The sequence below is a fragment of the Rhinoraja longicauda genome, chromosome 6, assembly GCF_053455715.1.
Source record: "Rhinoraja longicauda isolate Sanriku21f chromosome 6, sRhiLon1.1, whole genome shotgun sequence".
Classification (NCBI taxonomy): Eukaryota; Metazoa; Chordata; class Chondrichthyes; order Rajiformes; family Arhynchobatidae; genus Rhinoraja; species Rhinoraja longicauda.
Window position 1 is genome coordinate 3751454 of NC_135958.1, and position 23738 is coordinate 3775191.

The 23738-nt window shown below is 39.7% G+C and overlaps 1 protein-coding gene across 2 annotated transcripts in view; it reads right to left on the minus strand.

The window, feature by feature from the left end:
- Positions 1-23738, minus strand: part of slc12a4 (solute carrier family 12 member 4) — a 75572-nt gene that overhangs the window by 48636 nt on the left and 3198 nt on the right. The window contains exons 1-2 of one of the 2 annotated variants that reach the window (XM_078400371.1): positions 16220-16428; positions 1660-1754 (exon numbers count right to left, since the gene is read on the minus strand). In XM_078400371.1, the coding sequence (XP_078256497.1) occupies positions 1660-1754; positions 16220-16355 (231 nt within the window). In that variant the 5' untranslated portion in view covers positions 16356-16428. Of the gene's footprint in view, positions 1-1659; positions 1755-16219; positions 16429-23738 lie in introns of those variants that run through there. The other variant, XM_078400370.1, reaches the window with a different exon arrangement.

Genomic DNA, 23738 nt, shown 5'->3' on the forward strand with positions numbered 1-23738 from the left:
CCATAAGGTATTTAGATAAGTCTTTTACATTTTCCTGGGATCTCTTTAGTAATTTGCGGAATGGTTGTACACATATTGCACCTTCTAAATTGCTTTATTAACCAAATGTCTTACTGATTTGGAGATATAGAAACATAGAAAATAGGTGCAGGAGTAGGCCATTTGGCCCTTCGAGCCTGCACCGCCATTCAATATGATCATGGCTGATCATCCAACTCAGTATCCCGTACCTGCCTTCTCTCCATAACCCCCTGATCCCTTTAACCACAGGGGCCACATCTAACTCCCTCTTAAATATAGCCAATGAACTGGCCTCAACTACCTTCTGTGGCAGAGAATTCCCCAGATTCACCACTCTCCGTGTGAAAAAAAACTTTCTCATCTCGGTCCTAAAAGACTTCCCCCTTATCCTTAAACTGTGACCCCTTGTTCTGGACTTCTCCAACATCGGGAACAATCTTCCTGCATCTAGCCTGTCCAACCCCTTAAGAATTTTGAAAGTTTCTATAAGATCCCCCCTCAATCTTCTAAATTCCAGCGTGAGATTATAGTGAGACTACTTTAAGTAGTGCAGCAGTGCGCGCAATTCTTAGTCAGTGACTATCCAGGTCTGACTTTTAGCTTAGAATATTTTATGTTTCTTATATTTTTCTGCAACAGTATATAAAAATCAACATTTCTCATTAATACAAGAACAAAGTGCATTCAGTTTTCTTTTTAGTTTATAATTAACATACCACTGATGCCTTGTTATGCTAGATTTATCGGATGCTATTTGATTAATCAAAGGAAAGGGAAAAGCTAATATTTAGTGACTGGACATTATGGAAAAGTAAGCTTCCCAAGGATAAAAGTTCCAGTTTTATCATTTAAGCATCGCATTCTTAATGAAAGAGAGCAAAACACAGATTGCGACCAAAACGTACTCCTATTATCAAGCTGGAAACTGTTAGGGAAACATTCTTGGCAATTTGCAAGAGATCTGTTCGTATTTCTCTTTTGCTCCTCAAGGTGTCCAACAGCAGAACAAGTACTGGCGTCAATTGCTAAGCAATTAGTCCAGGGAATTTGCCCTCTGAACGTGTGCTAGGTTAGATCTGACAGAACACCGAGCATTCATTTTAATGTGGGAAATGAAAGTATTGCAAAATGAGGTTAAGGTGTTTCTATTTTTAATCAATTGAGTTTGCCTTACAGTTTTTATTTCTTTTATATGCAAGTGTCACCAAGCTTGCCTTAATGTTTTCAATTGTTCACAAAAGTTAAATTACAAATGAATATTTTAAATTAAAAAACTAGTGAACATAACAGCACAAGGCCTTGATACTGCTTGGGGACAAGGCATTTTGAATTGGGATAACCTCATTAGCATTGACACTGATAGTCTGTAAAAAATAAAAACTTAGCGTGGCAGCTTGATACCTGCAACAAGTTAAACTTCCCGGGTCAAAAGTAGATTATACCAAGGTCAGCAAAACAAAAAGGAACTCAGAGGGTCAGGTAATATATGGGGAGGAAATGGATAACCACCATTTTAGGTCCGGTCCCTTCTTCACAATCTGTTTGCAATTGAGAATTGTACTCAATAATATGTTTAACGATCAAATTGAGGGAGAAAATTCTGAATGCCGAGCAAGTTATTGTACTGAAAATTCTTACCTCAAATAAGGCCAAATTTCTGTCATAATATTCATTTCCTTTCAAAGTGTCAGTGTTGTTAAGGAAAGGACTATCTTCTTTGTGGTATCCATGACCTAAAAAATATATAATATGGATAAATTGAATAACAATTGAAAGGAAGCAACTGTATAAGAGTATGTGTAAGAAGGAGCTGCAGATGCTGGTTTAAACCGAAAATAGACACAAAAAGCTGGAGAAACTCAACGGGACAGGCAGCATCTCTGGAGAGAGGGAATGGGTGATTTTGTGGGTCGTGACACTTCTTCAGACCCTTCGTCTGAAGAAGGGTCTCGACACGAAATGTCACCCATTCCTTCTCTCCAGAGATGCTGCCTGTCCCGTTGAGTTATTCCAGGTTTTTGTACTCCATACTTTAAGAGTATGCCATGACTTATACTATTTGTACGTCCCATTGTCGTGGCACATTAAAGACAAAGTTAATTACATTTTATTCATGATGCCTAGTGTATTCACTTTCTGTTGAGTACATCTTACGTAGTTACAGCATAGGAAGAAGCAGTTCCCATTCAAGAAGTACAACTTCAACCATCACATGGAATCACACACACACACACAACACACCCCACACACACACCTTTCCATCTAATAAGTTAAGAGAAAATTTTCAAATTGCAAACGGAGTGGTTTTGTGCACTTCATTCACAAGTAGATATTGCCCACATTTGTTTTGTACAGAATTCCTATGGTCAGATGGACAGCATTTCTTTGTTTGAAGTGATTTTGTGCACAGTTCCTCACAGTGAATCAACTTGCCTAGTTGTCTGCCATTTATAAAACACTATCAGAACTTTACTCAAGGTTGGATCTTAAGATATTTTTAAGACACATTCTACAGGTCCAAATGTTTGAAGAGATTTTATGCTCAAAGTTGCCCATTCTTTCAACACTCATCAATTGTTTAATACAGCAGCCGAATAAAATAAATATCCAAATATCAAATGCGAGTAGAAAAACGAATGAAGAGCAACTAGCTGGAGTATGCAAAACAAAAATTGAAATGGGCATCCAACACAATCTTATTCAGTTGGGAGCAGCACTGGAAAGATGAAACACAACATTATTCTCTAAAGTGATGTGATCCACCACACAAATAGATACAGAGGGTTCGTGGAGATTAACGGGAAGACCTGGCATTGATGTTTGGCGTGGTAGGGAAAGGAGAAATACTGATGAGAGGCAATTCAAGAAATGAACTTCAACTTGGTGACAAAGGCCCATGAAATATGGTTGGGAACCAATGCAGTCACGTTTAAGGCAGGAGACAAAACCGACAAGGACAAAAATAGAAAAAGGTTACCAATAGAGAATGTGTGCATTTTATACCCATTCATTAGATTTTAATCATACATGTTGTCGTTTCGGACTCTTAATTAGACCCAGAGCTAGCTGGAGAGGGCAGTCTATATTTGGGAGTTGAGGAGGAAGGACAGAATATTCCCAGTACACGTGAAAGGGGACAACCTGATGCCTCTTGAAATATGATCATTTCCATGCATACTTGATTAAAATGAATGGTGGTCAGTTGAAAGATTCCCAACCCACTATTTATACAGTAATTGGATACTCTACTTCCTCATCAGCAGACCACATTCAGTACGAATTAGCACCAATGACCATCAACACCGGAGCACCTCCCGGCTGTTTGCTCAGCACCCTGCTCTAATTTCTCTATACCCATGATTGTGTAGGCAGACAATTCCAACGCCACCTTTTAATTTGCCAATGATCCAACCGATGTTGAATTAATAACAAGTAAGAGAGTCAGAGCACAAGGGAGAGATTGAAAATCTGCTGGAATGGTGCTACAACAAAGGTTTTGCTCTCAATGTCAGCAAAATCAAGGGGCCGATTGTTGACGTCAGAAAGGGAAAGCTGAGGAACCTCTCTTCATTGATAGGACAATGGTGGAGAGAGTCAACAGGATCAATTCCAAGTGATTACAAAACTCGAATAAGATTGCTAAAATATAAATTATGCTGTGTTATTCCACGATAAATGTATCGTTGTAAAACAAGATGGGTGTGTCAATATTTCAGGACTGAAAAAGCATTCGGCCCTCACGGATGCTGCTTGACTCATTGTGGAATTCTGGCATTTTGTTTCATAACATGTTTCTTTGCTCAGTTGACTTTTCTTTTTTAATTCAGCTTTGTGCATTTGTTCTATCATTTATTTTGCTATCACATATTAGCCCACATCTTCCAACTAAAAGCTGGCAGCTCCACTTTGAACTACTCGCATTCATCAACACAGCAGGTTGAATATTCAGGAATCCCAAGCAAAAGCAATCATTCTCAATTCTGACGAGTTCAGAGATCGTTATTCTGGAAATGAAGTGTTGTTTTACAAGATTATTTTTCTTTCATCAAATAAAATAAAAGACTTTACAGAAATCTTCATGTCAAATCAATACGAGAACTGTTATAAATCAAAACCTTAACTTCCTAACCAATGTTCAAAGCTTCAGTTGGCAAACAAAAATATTGTATTGGAATCCAGTTTCTAAAATATTAGCTGCCAATAATTAAAATTACAGGCATGAAGGACAGACATCAAAAGGATGGAATCCAAAACTCACCAGTGTTCAAGACACAAAGATAAAATAATTCTAGTCTTAAAGAGAAAAACTCAGGGAAACTGCACCTTGTCACAGTTCAAAAAGTTTTGTTATCATTAAGAAAGCGTGACTAATGGTGTTTTCCTCTGTTAAAACTGCTCTGGTCCTTAACCTTCCTAATTCACAGCCTCCCTCAAAACACATTTTGGACCAGGTTTTCATGACAATGGAAGGTGTTGCATGACAAATAATCAGCTTACTCCTTTCCAAGCAACATATCTTTGGGCCAGTTGACACCAGCTCACTGAATTGATGCCATTTGGAGCACACCGGTTCTTCCATAATCTCCTGAGGATAGGCCATTTGTCAACTGACTGGCAATGTCCTGAACAATACGATGCCATCCTGACTGCAAGAGCCAATGCTCACTCACCCTTGAATAGTTCTGTAAGAACTGAATGCTCGCTATAGGCATGCTGGCTTTTCAGTAAAGTGGCCCTTCAGAATACTGGGGCCATATTATACAACTCCCAAGAGGAAAGCCATGCTTGGAATGTTTGAACTCATTGGCGGTGAAGCTATCTTCCAAACCAGGCAAAGTATTTTTGGTCCGTTTGCTTTCAAATATAATAAAAATCTTGGAAGTCACTTCTAATGGGGAGTGAAAAGGGGAATACTGTGCACCCTTTCTTGCATAAAGATTTAGTCAACTTGGGGCACTTCAAAACAGAATCATAATCGTGTGCTTCACATGCAAGATGAAAATAATCATTACCAAAATTGTAATTATTTAACGTGCTTGAAATTCCTTTACAGGGAATGAGCTAATTACAATTTGTTTCATAAAATGCATTTGAAATGATTAAAGCTGTCAGTACTGTCTGGATCACTGATCACAAGGGTCAAGGTATTCCACGGCAATGCTGAACTTATTGGAGAGCACATCACCACAGCAGTCATTCATGCATAAGATGGACACCAAGTGCTGGAGTAACTCAGCGGGTCAGGCACCATCTCTGGAGAAAATGGATTGGTTACATTTTGGGTTGGGGCCTTCAGACTGATTCCTGCCTCATTGATGGGGGATCTATCAGAATATAGTCAATTTGGCAACCAGCTCGTCAGCCTGATTTGAAAATCCCATCAACGCTGACTACATGCAGAGTTCTCCAGCTCCAACACACTTGCCCTTTTATCCTCATTTCTCCCTTTCTGGCATTTTATAGAGGTAGGTTATGATCATGCAACTCACTGGACCTTCCCTTTAAGGATAATACAGAACCATTGACTGCACTATTACAGAGGAGGTAGGCCATGTTACATAATTCTGTAGTCCATCGCATTCAATTGGCTCCAACAGCTCAAACGTTTCTCACACCCTCTTCGCCCCTCCCCCTCCCTTCCATAGCTCCAGGGCCTCCCTCTCCCCTCCCCAAAACAGCTCCACTTCTTCCTTCCAACCTCTAATAGCTCCAGCTTTTCCTTCCCCCTTCCCTCCAGGAATGAGGGAGGATGACACTATGCATTCTATCACGACACATGACACGATGCATTCAAATCACATCTGCCAATGAATGGTTAAACCAATGATGCATTGAAACTTGTACTGCTTGAACTTGAGTCACATGGGAGATTGAACTAGAAATTTAACCCCTGCAGAAATGGGGCCTTCAACACCCACCCAGCACTGAACAAATTTTCTGAGCATTCTTTCCCATCATTTTCTAAACATCTTATACAGTTCCAAGAATGATCCCAAAACTTCAGAACTTTGAGTTTAATTCATTTTAATAGTCAAGCTTAATAGGAACCGATGCTCCATGTTATAAAAAGTTCAGTTTGACCAAGAACTTGCATTCCCTTTATTCATTCATACAGGCCCAATGAATTGGGTATTTATTAAGAGTTGTTTAAAGCTGCTGTGGGAAGCTTTGTCGACAATAGTTTTGCTGTTTCCTCACTGGTCTGTACGTTCACATCTTGTTTTCACTTTGCTCTCAAAACCTGGATTTGTGAAAACAGGCTGGCTTGCCAGGTTTTAAATTTAAAAAAACAGTACAAGTGGCAATAAAGTAAACCGAAATAGATTTTAAAAAAGCTGGAGTAACTCAGGGGAAAGGCAGTATCTCCGGAGAGAAGGAACAGGTGATGTTTTGGGTCGAGACTCTTCTTCAGAAAGCAGCAACAAAACAGAAAAAGCAGCTTCTTCAAACTTATAGCTTTGAAAAAAGAATTGCAGATGCCTGTTCAAACTTGCAATCATTATCACTTATGATTTAAACCAAATACATTTCAAAATAATATGGATATCAGATGAAATACCTGTATCATCATGCAGCGCATAGTGAACACTGCTGAGAGGATCACTGGCGCCTCACTCCCAACACTCCTGGTCCTTTACACCACCCGCCTCACCCGCAAAGCATTGAGCATTGTGGGTGACCCCTCCCACCCCTCCAACAGCCTCTTCACCCTCCTGCCTTCAGGGAGAAGGTTTCGCAGCCTGAGGTCAAGCACCACCCGACTAAAGAACAGTTTTTTCCACCAGGCTGTCAGGATGCTGAACTCTCTCCCCTCCCTTCCTCCTCTCTCCCCTGCCCCTATGGGACCTGGACTTTAACACCCCACACACACGCACATCCAGCACCAGACACTTTTTTAAAAAAAATTTGAAGTGACTATATTTTATATTTTATATTTTATGTTGATTGTTGTTTGCTGTGCCTTTTGTTTTATGCACTTTGTTCCTCGGGATTGTGGGAAACGGTATTTCGATTTTCTGTCTGTGTAAACTGGCTGAGGATTGACAATAAAATTGACTTTGACTTTGACTTTGACTACTGTTTGGAACTTGACTAAATTATATTTATGAGTACTGGTTGACTTAAGGAAGTGGCTCTAGAAATCGTGGACGCATAGGTGATCATTTTCCAATGTTCTATAGATTCAGGATCAGTTCCTGTGGATTGGAGGGTAGCTAATGTTATCCCACTTTTTAAGAAAGGAGTGAAAGAGAAAATGGGAAATTATAGACCAGTTAGCCTAACATCAGTAGTGGGAAAGATGCTGGAGTTAATTATAAAAGAAGAAATTGCAGAGCATTTGGATAGTAGTAACAGGATCGTTCCGAGTCAGCATGGATTTACGAAGGGGAAATCATGCTTGACTGATCTTCTGGAATTTTTTGAGGATGTAACTAGGAAAATGGACAAGGGAGAGCCGGTGGATGTAGTGTACCTGGACTTTCAGGTCCCACATAGGAGATTAGTGGGCAAAATTAGAGCACATGGTATTGGGGGTAGGGTACCGACGGATAGAAAATTGGTTGGCAGACAGGAAACAAAGTAGGGATTAACGGGTCCCTTTCAGAATGGCAGGCAGTGACTAGTAGGGTACCGCAAGGCTCGGTGCAGGGACCGCAGCTATTTACAATATACATCAATGACTTAGATGAAGGGATTAAAAGTAACATTAGCAAATTTGCAGATGACACAAAGCTGGGTGGCAGTGTGAACTGTGAGGAGGATGCTACGAGGATGCAGGGTAACTTGGATAGGTTGTGTGAGTGGGCAGATGCAGTTTAATGTGGATAAATGTGAGGTTATCCACTTTGGTGGTAAGAACAGGAAGGCAGATTATTATCTGAATGGTGTCAAGTTAGGAAAAGGGAAAGTACAAAGAGATCTGGGTGTCCTTGTTCATCAGTCACTGAAAGTAAGCATGCAGGTACAGCAGGCAGTGAAGAAGGCTAATGGCATGTTGGCCCTCATGACAAGAGGAGTTGAGTATAGAAGTAAAGAGGTCCTTCTGCAGTTGTACATGGCCCTAGTGAGACCACACCTGGAGTACTGCGTGCAGTTTTGGTCTCCAAATTTGAGGAAGGACATTCTTGTTATTGAGGGAGTGCAGCGTAGGTTTACTAGGTTAATTCCTGGAATGGTGGGATTGTAGTATGTTGAAAGACGGGTGCGACTAGGCTTGTAAACACTGGAATTTAGAAGGATGAGAGGGGATTTTATTGAAACGTAAGATTATTAAGGGATTGGACACGCTAGTTGCAGGAAACATGTTCCCAATGTAGGGGGAGTCCAGAACCAGGGGCCACTGTTTTAGAATAAGGGGTAGGCCATTTAGAACGGAGATAAGGAAAAACTTTTTCACTCAGAGAGTTGTAAATCTGTGGAATTCTCTGCCTCAGAAGGCAGTGAAGGCCAATTCTCTGGATGCTTTCAAGAGAGAGCTAGATAGAGCTTTTAACGATAGCAGAGTCAAGGGGTATGGGGAGAGGGCAGGAATGGGGTACTGATTGTGGATGATCAGCCATGATCACATTGAATGGCGGTGCTGGCTCGAAGGGCTGAATGGCCTACTCCTGCACCTATTGTCTATTGACATGGACAAAATAACAAGGTAGAATTATGAGGGACAAATGCTATTGAAGGATTCACCCTTACTAATCAAGAATCTGTCAATCTATGCCTTAAAAATATCCATTGACTTGGAATCCACAGCTGTCTGTGGCAATGAATTCCACAGATTCACTGACTAAAGAAATTCCTCCTTATCCTCTTTCTGATATTCTGACGCTATGGCCTCTGGCCCTCGACTCTCCTACAAGTGGAAACATCCTCTCCACATTCACTCTATCCAGGTTTAAGGGTAAGAGCTATGAGATTTACGGTAAATTTGAGGAAGAATATGCTAATGTACAAGTTGAATAACACTTGGAACACACTCCTAGAAGGGGCAGTAGAGACACAAACTCTCATACATTTAAGAAATATTTAGAAGAACAATTAAAACACCTGGTCTTGAAAGCTGTGGGACAACTGCTGGAAACGCAAGTGTAGATGGGTTTATAATGCTAGCCATAGACATGTTGAGCCAAATGGCCTGTTTCCATGCTGCATGATTCTATGACTGGCAGCTGAACACATACCCACCAACATGGAACAAGTCCAGACAACATGAAAAAAACAGAATTGAAAATAAGGGCTAAATGGTAGGAAATGTTACAGAGCCAGGAAATCTTGAGACCTTTGAGAGGACCGAAGCTTGTGAACTTAAAAGACACATTCCACAGGGGTGCTGGATCTTCGGTGCAAATTAGAGGACGGCTGGCAGAAGTTTTGATCATCCCATATGAATTAAGGATTGAATAAATGATGCCTTACAGGGATTCATTAGTATGGTCAAGTTTATAGTTACGGGAGATATGGATGAGGCTTTCAGCATCCAAAGGTGATGCTAAAGATGGGAAGATAAACAATGTTAATAATGCTGCAGATACTCAAGATTAACCGACAGCAAATACAAAAGATATCTGGTTTGGTTCCACATCGATACCAAGAACAAAGATGAAACTATTGACTAGAGTACAATTTAAGGCAGTGATTATCCAAACAAAAGTTAATTGATAGTGAAGTGATATTGGAGGAGGATGCTCAGGTCAACCACAAAGTTTCGTGACTGGTCAAGACGGGTCACAGGGCAAAGTTAGATTACCACTGTCACAATCAATAGTTTGAAGTTTGAGATTAGATAAAGACAGAACAGTACAGGAATAGGACTTCTGGCACCAAGTGCCCATGTCGAACATGACGTCAAGTTAAACTAATGCCCTCTGTCTGCATATGATTCATTTCCATCTATTCACTGAATATTCATGTGCCCATCTAAAAGCATCAAATACTCCTATCGTATCTGTCTCCATTACCACACCAAGCAGTGCGTTCCAGGCACCCGTCACTCTGTGCAAAAGACAACGTTTCCAGCATATCTCCTTTAAACCTTGCCCCCGTCACCTTAATGCTATGCCCTCTGGTACTTGATTTTGCCATTCTGGGAAAAAGATACTGACTGTCTACCCTATCTATGCTTCTCATAATTTCACATACTTCTATCAAGGCTCTCCGCAACCTCTGATGTTCCAGAGAAAATAATCAAAGTTAGTCCAAACACTCCTATACCCAACACTTTCTAATCAAGGCAGCATGCAGATAAATCTATTCTGCACCCATTCCAAAACCTTCACATTCTTCCTGTAATGGCACAAGAACTGCAAACAATAGGTGGTTAATTTGATTTGAAAGAGTTAGTTAATTCTCAACGCTCTCTCCACTGCCAAACTGTAGGATTATTATGTTAGATAGCTGGTACAAATTATATTTTCAACATTTCTTTTGGATGGTACTTCTAATGGCTTTTGTGCCACCTTAATGCCAGGCAAATGGAAAACAATTCACAAATTTAATATTATTGCAATGTGTACATAGTATCCTTTCAGATAACTATTAGTAAATGGCAAATGCCATTCTAAATAGTTGCAAGAATCATTCAATTCATCAGCAAGTTATTATACCTTAATCAGTGTCCATGTTGTGGACTAAATGATAATTCAGTTCTGTAACATTTTTGAATCATTAAGTTTTTTTGTAAGAGAATTGAATTAGAATTACCTTTTCTAAAACATGCATTTTCCATTAGTTTAAAAACAGAAATGTTGATATTTTGAGACACTGTAATTACATGTTAATTAATCATTTCTTTACTGCGCTACTTAACAGCAAGTGGTTCACTAGTTTATCAGTATTTAGAAAAATGGATAACTTGCTGTGTTGGAAAGTCCTTAACCTACATCTGCCAGTGAAAGAGGATTTTCTCTTGAAGAAGCGATCAAGGTTTTGGAGGTAGGTGGACAGAAGGCAGACTGCAATAGATTGGCTCTGCCCAGATATTTCACAAAGATTTTAAATTAAGGCAATATTTTTCTTGAATAGATCAAATGCCGTTTTTTTAAAATGCGTGAGAACTCCCACATCAGCAAGAGGTCTGTGAGCTCCAGTACAGAGACAAGCACAGTTTGACAAACAATTCAGTACAGTACTGAGGTAGTATTCACTAATGGACATACTGTTTGTTCAACTGACACAATAAACAAATCTGCCCACTTTTACTAAATTAAAACCATCAATGAGCCGGTGTTCTGTAGAACCCATGTAAAATGGCCGAAATGATTGTTCACATTATAATAGACCACACTTCAAAAGTAGATCATTGGCTGAAAAATCATTCCAGGGCCTGTGTAGACACTTTCACTCTATTGTTCTGCCTGTTTGATCCATGGAATAAAGCAAATTAGGAGTCAAAGTTTATAGAATTTCACTTGGTCTATCTTGGATCATATTTGGAGAACTTGGTCCAGTTCAGATATCAAAGAGGTACTGGTGTCACCAGCTGGTAGAAATAGGGCTGTCTGTGGAAATTACTATTAATAGATATGACTAAATAGGTTTGAACAGGGAACTTATTTCCAGCAGACAATAGAATTGAGCTTACGAAATTCCATTGTAGCCAGGCATTTTAATTTGTAATGTGTTGGAATCAAAAGATATAACTCTCAAATTCACCCATCACAAATATGACAAAGAAAATACTATATCAACCAAAAATACTTTCTAAAAGTTAATGATGAAAAAGACACGATTTGTCTGAATCAGTATACTTTAAAAGTAAGCGATTATTGGACATATAGAGCATGCACAATTAGCCTGGCAGAATTCCACTCACGTTCCACATCCTCTGATAGTACAATTTTCTAAGTTATTCATGTCCTTTCTCATTTCTTAGCATTATCAAAGTAGAATAAACTTATGTTAACAACAATAATTCAAATGGGCATGGTCTTAATTTGAGGGGCAAAGATTGAAGGAGATATGTGGGGGAAGCTTTTTTTTCTGTACAGAGGGTGGTGCTTGCCTGGAACGCGCTGCCAGGGATGGTAGTGGAGGCAGATACATTAGTGGCATCCGTGATACTTTTAGATAGGCATACAAATAAGCAGGGCATGTAGGCACATGCAGGCAGGTGAGATTAGTTTAACTTAGCATCGTGTTCGGCGTGGATACTTTCTCTGGTCTACCTCAGCACCAATCAAGTATAGACTTTGCACTACGTACTTTGGCTTGCACTATCGTAGTCTGGTTTGACTGGCACAACTGATCATTTATTGTCTATTTATGATATTGTGTTTATTGTGCCTATAAAGCTGCAGTAAGTATGAAGTTCATTGCTCCCACCCCAGTGCATGTGATAATTACATGCCCTTCACTCTTGAATTCCTCCTCAGGCTCCATTATAGAAAGACATTTGCTTCTATTGTTTGAACCTTTTGAGCATCCTTTACTTTAATCATGCCATCATTGGAAACCCAGCTTCACTTTACTAGCTTTAGAAATCCTTTCACCCATGAAATTAGTTTATGTTGGCATTATGTTCAGCAGACATTGTAGTTCTGTGCTTGTGTTGCACTTTTCTATTTTCTATGATAGGGATAGACCATAGCTTCAAACAAACTATTATGTAAGGAATGGAACAATAGACAATAGGTGCAAGAGTAGGCCATTCGGCCCTTCGAGCAGGCACCACCATTCAATGTGATCATGGCTGATCATTCACAATCAGTACCCCGTTCCTGCCCTCTCCCCATACCCCCTGACTCCGCTGTCATTACGAGCTCAATTTAACTCTCTCTTGAAAACATCCAGAGAATTGGCCTCCACTGCCTTCTGAGGCAGAGAATTCCACAGATTTACAACTCTCCGAGTGAAAAAGTTTTTCCTTATCTCCGTTCTAAATGGCCTACCCTTTATTCTCAAACTGTGACCCCAGGTTCTGGACTTCCCCAACTTTGGGAACATGTTTCCTGCCTCTATCGTATCCAATCCCTTAATAATCTTATATGTTTCAACAAGATCCCCTCTCATCCATCTAAATTCCAGTGTATTCAAGCCCAGTCGCTCCAGTCTTTCAACATACGACAGTCCTGCCATTACGGAAATTAACCTAGTGAACCTATGCTGCACTCCCTCAATAGCAAGAATGTCCTTCCTCAAATTTGGAGACCAAAACTGCACACAGTACTCCAGGTGTGGTCTCACTAGGCCCCTGTACAATTGCAGAAGTACCTCTTTGCTCCTATACTCAACTCCTCTTGTCATGAAGGCCAACATGCCATTAGCTTTCTTCACTGCCTGCTGTACCTGCATGCTTACTTTCAGTGAATGATGAACAAGGATACCCAGATCTCTTTGTAATTCCCCTTTTCCTAACGACACCATTCAGATAATAATCTGCCTTCCTGTTCTTACCACCAAGTGAATAACCTTACATTTATCCACATTAAACTCCTTATTGTTAGGCCTTTCACCCAACTATAAGGACAAAGAGAAAGACCAGTCATATCAGTACATAACTTCTTTTCAATAAATGCATTCACAAAAATATTTGAGTTAATATAATCATACTTAATATAAAAATGTTACAAATTTCTCAACTTCAATTTCTCTTACCAATACTTATAAATTTAGGAGTGATGCCCAAAGGCATGAAAAATTGTAGGTGCTGAGTATTGAAGTTGGGAGGTCATGATACGGTTGTATAAGACATTGGTGAGACCATATTTAGAGTATTGTGTTCAGTTTTGGTCACCTTATTATAGGAAAGATGTTGTCAAGCTAGAAAGGGTGCGGAGAAGATTTACAAGGATGTTTCCAGATACTCGAGGGCCTGATCCTTATGGAGAGGTTCAACAGGCTAGGACTTTATTCCTTGGAGCACGAGGTTGAAGTTGGGCTGAAGGGCCTGTTTCCACATTATATGACTATGTATCCTGTGAGTTGTGCAGTTAAAGGCAATAACTATGGGCGTGACAATTTAACCAAGGCAAAGAAATTTTGAAAAAGAGTCAGGGACAGAAATAGCAAATCGCTTTGACAAGTTTGGATTAACTAGAGAAAAGTCTGCATGGATTTATAAAGGCAGATCATGTTTAATTAACTTGATAGAGCGTTTTGATGAAGTAACAGTGAGGATCAATAAAGGAAATATGGTTGATGTGTATATATAGACTTCCATAAACATGCAGTAATGTGCCACGTAGTTTCCCCAGAAATAAAAGGTTCATTAATTTTAATAATATTATATTAAATAATTAAGACAAAACCTGGGGGCATTGTTAACTCCAAGCACTATAAAAAACCTCAAGGAGATATAGAAAGACAAGTATAATGGAGTGTAGGAAGGAATTGCAGATGCTGGTTAACACCGAAGATAGACACAAAATGCTGGAGTAAATCAGGTCAGGCAGCTTCTCTGGAGAAAAGGAATTGGTGAATTTTGGAGTCAAAACATGTAGCCTGAACCTTGAGACTTAAGAGTTTTGGCCCGAAACATTACCTATTTCTTTTCTCCAGAGATGCTGCCTGGATAATGGAGTGATGTGTGGCAGATGAAAGTTAATAATGTTTGGGGCTGTTTGTAATGTGGCTAATACCAAATAATAGTGTAAAATGTGATGTTTTCCTTTTAATTGGGAAGAATGACAAAGGTAATACAAACAAAACATTAATATGAAGGTTAAAAAATGAAGATCAGGGGATATATGTACATAGTTTATTGAAAGCATAGGGTAGGCCAAGAAAATTATTTAAAAAGAATGTAGAACTTTGAATTTCATGAATAAAGTCATTGTACACAAGAGCAAGGAAGTCATGATGAATCATGACGAAATACTGGTCAGCCACCACTTGTCTACTATGACCAGTTCTCTGAGCCATGCTTAAGGAAAGATCTGAAGGCTTAGGAGGGAAAGAGATTTCCCAGAATGTTTCCAGGGATGACTGCAAGAAGTGTAGATTTCCACAAATCGTTTAACTTCTATATAAGCGTTTTATTACAGATACAATGCAGAGAGCAAGTGAGAAAACCTCTGCATGGCACACCTCATGGTTACAAAGTGAAACAAATTTAATCCAGCATAATACAGATAACACTACAAAACCCAGGCATCAGGATCAGGTCAGCAATACGAAAGTCAGGCACGGATCAATCTGCCTAGGGGATTTATTCACAAAATGCTGGAGTAACTCAGCAGGGGATTGATCTACAATGACTTCAATGATGAGGTCAGACAGACTGGAGGAGCTGGAACAATGGATGCGAAGAGATCTGATAGTGGTATTTAAAATCATGAAGACTGAGGTGGAGTAGAAGAGGAACTGATCCCACTGGCAGAGGGGTCAAGAAGAACATAAGAGATTGGCAAAAAAAAAATTCAAATGTAACATAACACGGCAAGTGGTTAGGGTCTGGAATCCACAGCTTGATCCAGTCCGGTAACCAATTCAATTGCAGCATTCAAAAGGAGACTAAATAAGTACATGAAAAGAAGTAATTTGCAGTGATACGGGGAGAAGGGGGAAGAGTGGGAGCAGCAGGGTTGCTTTGTATTGAGCCAGTAACAATTTGAAGGATGAACAGCTGCTATCTGTGCTGCAAATGGCGAGTCTGAGATTCCATTAATTAAGGACTCCAAAATGGACTCAACTTCTTTTTAATAAAAAGAATAGGAAAAAAAAAAATCAAAAATGCACATTCTCTGCCCACCATTAAGCAGAGTGTACAGGTTAATGTTTTTTTGTGTACAAAGATAAATTAGCAGGAAAGGACCAAGTGTAAAAATAACACCAAACTTACAGCAATAAACAAATATTTTTGTCAGTAGACTGACTTTGTTTAAAACAAGATTCCATCTCAACTTCTTATTTCACATTCCACTCGCATTAGAAAGCAGCCTGTTGTGACCTCACCATTGTACCGGGTCTGCATTTACTGCAAGCTACACAATAGATAAACCCGAACCTACTTCCAAAATTATAGATACCAATTCCTAATTGTTGGAAAAAAATCGTTATTCAACACATTAAATCACATACTACATCAATACTGTTTTGGAGAAAGTTTGGAGATTGAAGGGCGGGGAGAGGGGGTGAGACGAGAAAAAGATAGAGAGAGAAAAAGAGAGAGAGAAAAAGAGAGAAAAAGAGTGAGAGAGAAAAAGGGAGAGAAAAAGAGAGAGAGAGCAGCTGACGAGAAACTTTAGAAAGTTTTTTTACAACTCACCATCAGAGCTCACTGTGTCATTTGGATCTTGTGAACAATGCCTTCTCTCTCTGTAATCAACCCAAGCTAATCCTTCCAAACTATCATAATCTGAAGGGTGCTGTTCCTCTACGGGCACCACAGTAAATTGATGCATTTTGCCACAGTCAGTTTGTCTATTCTTTTTAGCCGAGCTGAAGAGCTGGGACTCCTTTGCTGAGATTGCATTCCATTACTATGTGCTCACTTCCTCTGGGAGGAAAGAACTGCAGTCTGGAACTCCACCCAAAGCCAGAACTAGGGATCTCAGTGAACAGCTCAAAGCAATGGTAACAGAATCTTCATCTTTGCCCCACAGTCCATCCAACTCCCACGCCCAATTTCTAGGAAGCTTATATAATACAAATGTAAAGATAAAATAGAACAAGAATATAGAAGCATTTGTTTGAAAAGTAATCATTGCCAATGTCTTATAATAGATAAACAAATCAAAATTAGATTTTTTTTTAATTGCAAAAAAAAGCATAATACTTTGATTAACAATAGATAGCACTTTAACTGAAATTAATGGCTTGCATATACATCTTTGTTTAGTTTACAGTGACAAATATTTTCCTCATCAACTAATTAGTTTGTTAGCAACAGCTCCCCTGAAACAAAGGAATTTGAATCCAAACTTTTATATATGGTCACAAGCGTGTACAGAGACCATTGAAATAGAGATTTCACATTTCCTTACAATACATTCAGCCCATGAAGTCTGTCGGAGTTCTCTGAGAGCGATCCCACTCATTTCTATAATCTTCTCCCTCTAATATGCCCATCAACTCCTTCCAATTCTTCTACCACCCACTTACACAATGGCAATTTAACAGCCAACTCTCAAATACTCTGTGCTCAACAGTGTAGTTTCAGTCTTTGCTGAATCCTTTTGTTGTTGACAATGTACTCGACCTTATGAACTCGCACACAATGACTACTGAGTTTGGGGCAGCCATATCACTCCCAGTTGGACAATGTCTGTACTCCTCTACCAGCAGTTCCCAATACCTTGTGTTGACAAGGTGTGTTTAATGGCACCACTTGCATATCCCATTATCTGCCTCAGCTTATTCTCAAAACACTTCACGTATTTTACCAACTCTGGACATGACTACTCCAATGCATTCCTTGGGTAGCTTTACTATATTTCGTAAACTTGAGGGCATCCAAAACTGATATTTGAGACCGAATCCATGTAGTTTCTTTCACCTTTCATCCCTATGCTTCCTAAACTACACTGGCTGTCAGTCCAGCAATTCTTCCATGTTAAAGCCCTTATCCTTGTCTACGAATGCTTACAATTATGATTTTATGTTCAGCATCTGGACAGAGGTTGGGAGAGAGGAAGTAGTAAATTCGCTGTGGTATTCCGTAGATTTGTAATGCACATTTGTCAAGTTCATTGTCATATGCGCTACTTCCATGCGTTACAGGTACAATGAAAATCTCATTTGCAGCTGCATCATAAGCACTAACCCTGACAAACACACAAATAAAACTCATACATAAATTATATACAAAATGTATTAAAAAAGACTATGCATAATGAAAACAAGGCATTCTCGCAAAACATAATTAGAAAAAAAACAAATACAAGGCAGTGATTCCGTAGTGTTTTATTGTCGAGATAGGATTAGGTTTGTGCAGGTTGGTACAAAAACCTGATATTTGGAGGAAAATAGTTGTTCCCGAATTTACTGGTGTGTGACCTGCAGATTCTGTACCTCCTGATCAATGGGAGCAGCAAGAAGATGGATGGCATCTTTGATGACAGATGCTGTCATCTTGAGGTGGTATCTCATGCAGATGCTTTCTATGGAGGGGGTGACACTGACACGGATTAGAAAATTGTGACAACTACTATCTGCAGCCGCTTGCATTCTTGTGAATTGAAATTACCATACGGGGCCATGAAGCAAACAGTCAGGGTACTTTCTACAATGCATCTGTGGAAGTTTGATAAGAGTATTCAAAGACATGCCAAATATCTTTAAATCGCTAAGTAGAGGCACACCGTTTGAGGTCTGCCGCTGAGGAAGTCAAGGATCCAGTTTCAAATGGAGGTGCAGAGGCCCAAGTCTTGGCTAGCCCTTCACTTGGGATGGACATGGAGAAATACAGAAAGGGAAGTGTCAAATGGATCATGATTAGTAATTTCCCTGATTTAATTCTAATCAGCAAATAATCGTTCTTTTGAAAATAATGGGCACAGGTTGCAAGAGATTTTTGTGCAAATGAAAATAATTTAGCCATGCTATCTTATTCTGTAACGGATATATAAAATTCAGCAGTGTCCTTTGTAATTAAAGTAATGCAGCATTTTGTGACAATGTTCTGCTGAAGGTACATCATGGACTGTATAAGATAAACCCAGAGTTTCGGCCACGATACCTCCCAGGCACACCCCTCAATAGATGAACACTGTAACAATGATCAAAAAGTTTGAACTTATATTTTCTAACAAATGAAAAAAAGAGCATTCCATTTGCAGATTACCTTTTTAAAATCAAAATTCAAATAATTACTGAATAAACATTTAGGAAACACAGCTTTATCACCTACTAACATCAAAGAACAGAATGTACCAAGGCAATGATACTATTAAATTCACGAGAATGCAAACAAGTTTCAGCCTCAGGAAAAGATTAACTGGAATTATGCAAGTTTCCATAACAGTGGACCAACATCAAAGCTCACAGACAACAAAGCGTAGTATTTTTCAAAGAAAGAAAAACAAATGATATATAAGAAAATAACTGCAGATGCTGGTACAAATCGAAGGTATTTATTCACAAAATGCTGGAGTAACTCAGCAGGTCAGGCAGCATCTCGGGAGAGAAGGAATGGGTGACGTTTCGGGTCGAGACCCTTCTTCAGACTGATGTCAGGGGGGCGGGACAAAGGAAGGATATAGGTGGAGACAGGAAGATAGAGGGAGATCTGGGAAAGAGGAGGGGAAGAGAGGGACAGAGGAACTATCTAAAGTTGGAGAAGTCGATGTTCATACCACTGGGCTGCAAACTGCCCAGGCGAAATATGAGGTGCTGTTCCTCCAATTTCCGGTGGGCCTCACTATGGCACTGGAGGAGGCCCATGACAGAAAGGTCAGACTGGGAATGGGAGGGGGAGTTGAAGTGCTCGGCCACCGGGAGATCAGTTTGGTCAATGCCGACCGACCAAAAACAAATGTTCGTGGACTGTCAACAATTTAAACCTGAATCTTGAGTAATTATAATAGCCTTGGAACTTCCATCCTACTCAAACAAAACTCTACTTTCAAGGTTTACAATCTTATGCAAAATTTACTTTTCTCAATTACATGTTAGTATCTCCCAGGAAGAAAGTTGTTAAGCATTTGGTTTGCAATCATCTCTTCACCTTTCCTGTTCAAGTTACTTGTGCCATGAATATCATTCTGGTAACCGTAATTAATGAGCATATACAATGGGATAATGATGAGAATAACCAATCCTAACCTGTTCTGTAAAGTTGCATCGTCAATTCCTGATTCTTATACTCAATGCCCTGAACTATGAAATCAACCATAGCATATACATTCTTTACCATTCTATCTACTTGTGCTGCCACTTTCAGGAAATTATGGACTTGAACTCAAGATCCCTCTGTATATTACGGCTGTTAAGGGTCACGCCATTACAGTAATTGTATAATTCCCCCTTACATTTAACCTCCCAAAGTACAACACCTCACACATAGAAACATAGAAAATAGGTGCAGGAGTAGGCCATTCGGCCCTTCGAGCCTGCACCGCCATTCAATATGATCATGGCTGATCATCCAACTTAGTATCCCGTACCTGCCTTCTCTCCATACCCCCTGATCCCTTTAGCCACAAGGGCCACATCTAACTCCCTCTTAAATATAGCCAATGAACTGGCCTCAACTACCTTTTACATGCACAACTTAAACTCCATCTGCCACTTCTTCACCCATTTCTGTAACTGGTCTATATCCTGCTATATACCTTGACAGCCTTCTACACAATCCATGCTCCAAACAATCATGGAGTAATCTGCAAACTTACTAACCAATCCATCTACATTTACACCCAAGTTGTTTATATATATCACAAACAATAGAGGTCCCAGAAGAGATCCTCGTGAAAGTCCACTCGTCACAGACTTCCAGCATATTCCAGAATATTGTCCTTCCACCACATCCCTCGGTCTTCTATCAGTAAGCCAGTTCTGAATCCATGCAACCAAATCACTGTTATTGTCGTGCATCTTAATCTTCTGCGTCAGCCTACCATGGAGGGATTTAAATCCATGTAGACAACATGCATCACCCTAATCTCATCGGCCACTTTCATCACCTCCTCAAAAAACTCGATCAAGTTAGGAAGACATGATCTGCCATGTACAAAGCCATGCTGACTGTTCTTAATTGATCCATTCTCTTACAAATGGGAATAAATCCTATCCTAAAGAATCCTCTCCAATAGTTTCACTACAACTGAAGCAAGGCTCACTGGCCTATTATTCCCTTCTGAAATAAAGGAACAACATGAGCTACTCTTCAGTCATCCAGGACCTCACCAGTGGCTAGAGAAGAAGCAAAGTTCTTAGTGAAGGCTCATGCAATCTCCTCTCTTGCCTCATTCAATAACCTGGGATAAATCATATCAGGTACTGGATGATTAAAGCTCTTGAGAGAGCATTTGATAAAAAACGTTGGGATTTTCCTTAATCCGACTTGCCAAAGCCATTTAGTGGCTCCTTTGGGCCCTTCTAATTTTGCTCCCGTTCTCTTTTTGACCGAATTCACAAGGTTCCCTTACTATGCCATCCTTATTGCACCTCCACTCTAGATCATGCTGGTTCCGAATTTCAATCAACTGTTCTTTAAACAACTCCCACATGTCAGATGTAGACTTACTGATAGCAATTACTCAGTGTATCCTCCTGAGCTCCTGCCTAATAAAGTTGTAGCTTGTTTTATTCCACATATTACATGCAATTAAAACTGTAATTTGTTTATAATTTTAGATACTCAATAGGCATAGACAACGCGACAAAAATAACAATTGCTCATTATCACCCGTGTTTAATATCAAGTTAATTAATAGTAGAAAAGTAATTTTGGTGCCTTCCAACTACAATGGTTTCTACTATTTTCAATCATCATCACAACAAGGAAAGGTGCAGGCCACATTGCTTCAGGATGCAGATGACATTACCAGTAGAACCCAAACATTTTCTCAAAAGTTTCTCTACACTGCTACAGCAATGCCTGGAATGAAAAAAAAACCAAGACAAACCTCAGGCGTATTTGGCTATAAAAGATCACAGGCGACTAGAAAATAAAAATGTTGCAGAACTTCATTGGAACATCACCTGGGGCAAAATTAGTTTACACTTGAAAAGGTATTACAATCTTGAAAAGAAAGCGACTTTGAAAAACAAGCACGCAAAGGCAAAATAATTTATTTTATACAAAATGTAAATGCCTCTGATATAAAGGAATTTAGAATTGGTTTAATGGAAACATAGATAATAGGCAGGTGTATACCTCACATTTGCTCAGATTAAACTCCATCTCCATTAAACACCATTCCTCAACCATTTCCATAGCTGATCTATTTCCTGCTGTATAATTTGATAGCCTTCCTCAGTCCACAACCCCAGCAATCTTGGTGTCATTGGCAAAATTACAAACCAACCCGTCCACGTTTAAGTCATTCATATATATCACAAACCAACAGAGGTTCCAGCACCGATCCCTGCAGAACCCGACTGCTCACAAATCTCCATCCAGAATATTGTCCTTCCATAACAACCCTGTCTTCAGTAAGCCAGTTCTGAATCCGTACAACCAAGTCCAACATCCGACAACATCCACCGCCCTACCCTCATCACCTTCTCATAAACCTTGACCAAGTTAGAAAGACATGACCTGCCCTCTCTACAATGCCATGCTGACCTTCCCTTATTAACCTATTCTCTATCAAATGGGAGTAAATCCTATCCAGAAGTATCCTCTTCTATAGCTTCCCTACTACTATTAGCTACTATCCAGTGCTCCAAGATCTCGCCTATGGCTAGAGAAGACACATAGATATTCATCAAGGCTCCAGCAATCTCCTCTCTTGCCGTTCTCAATGACCTGGGATAAATCCCATCACATCTTGGGGATTTATCCATTTTAATGCTCTTCAAGAGCCCTAACACCTCCTCCTTCGTAATCTCAAACTGCCCTTGCAAATTAATATTTGCAGTTGACTTCCTTCTCCTTGGTGAAAACAGATGCAAAGTACTTGCTTAGTACCTCACCTAAACCCCCAGACTCCAGGCACAAATTGCCTTCATCTGTCCTATTTTCTCCCTGGTATCCCCCTTGTTTCTAATATAGGTATAAAATGTTTTGGGATTTTAATCCAATTCGCCAAAGCCATGCCTTTTGGCCCTTCTAACAGCCCGCTTCAGTTTTTTCCTCCTTTCTTTGTATTACTCAAAGGTCTGGTCTGATTCCATCCTCTTAAACTTTGCATGCGCTCCCTTTCACTTTATGACCAAATTTACAACCCCTGTAGTCATCTGAGGTTCCCTTACTTTGCCAGCTTTGTCCCTCCTCCTCACTGGAACATGCCGGTTCTGAACTTCAACAGACTAGTCTTTAAATGACTTCCACATGTCAGAAAACAAAAATGTTGCAGAATTTCATGAGAACTTCATCTGGGGCAAAATCATCTTGTACTTAAAAAGATAAAACTATCTTGAAAAGAATGTGACTTAGTAAAAACAAGCAAGAGAATTTCATTTGTATAATATTTAAATTACAAAGGAATTTCTAATTGGTTTCATAGAAATAATAGGCAGGTGTACATTATACAACCCTTTATAGAAACATAGAAAATAGGTGCAGGAGTAGGCCATTTGGCCTTTCGAGCCAGCACCGCCATTCAATATGATCATGGCTGATCATCCAAAATCAGTACCCCTTTCTCCTTTTTCCCCATATCCTTTGATTCCCTTGGCCCTAAGAGCTAAATCTAACTCTCTCTTGAAAACATCCAGTGAATTGGCCTCCACTGGCATCTGTGGCAGAGAATTCCACAGATTCACAATCTGTGAAAAGATTTTTCCTCATCTCAGTCCTAAATGGCCTACCCCTTATTCTTAAACTGTGACCCCTGGTTCTGGACTCCCCAACATCGGGAACATTTTTCCTGCATATACCATGTCCAATCCTCTATTTTATATGTTTCTATTAGATCCCCTCTCATCCTTCTAAGTTTCAGCAAATACAAGCCCAGTCGATCAATTCTTTCATCATATGTCAGTCCCGCTATCCCGGGAATTAACCTGGTGAACCTACGCTGCATTCAACGCAGTCATGACTGATCTTCCAGTTCAGGACGCTGTTGCCATCTACACCCTATATCTCTCAATCCCTTTGGCAATAGGTTTGTTAAACAAAACAGAAAATCTGGCAGAAAATCTGATTTTTTAAAATCTGAAGACATGAAATAACATAG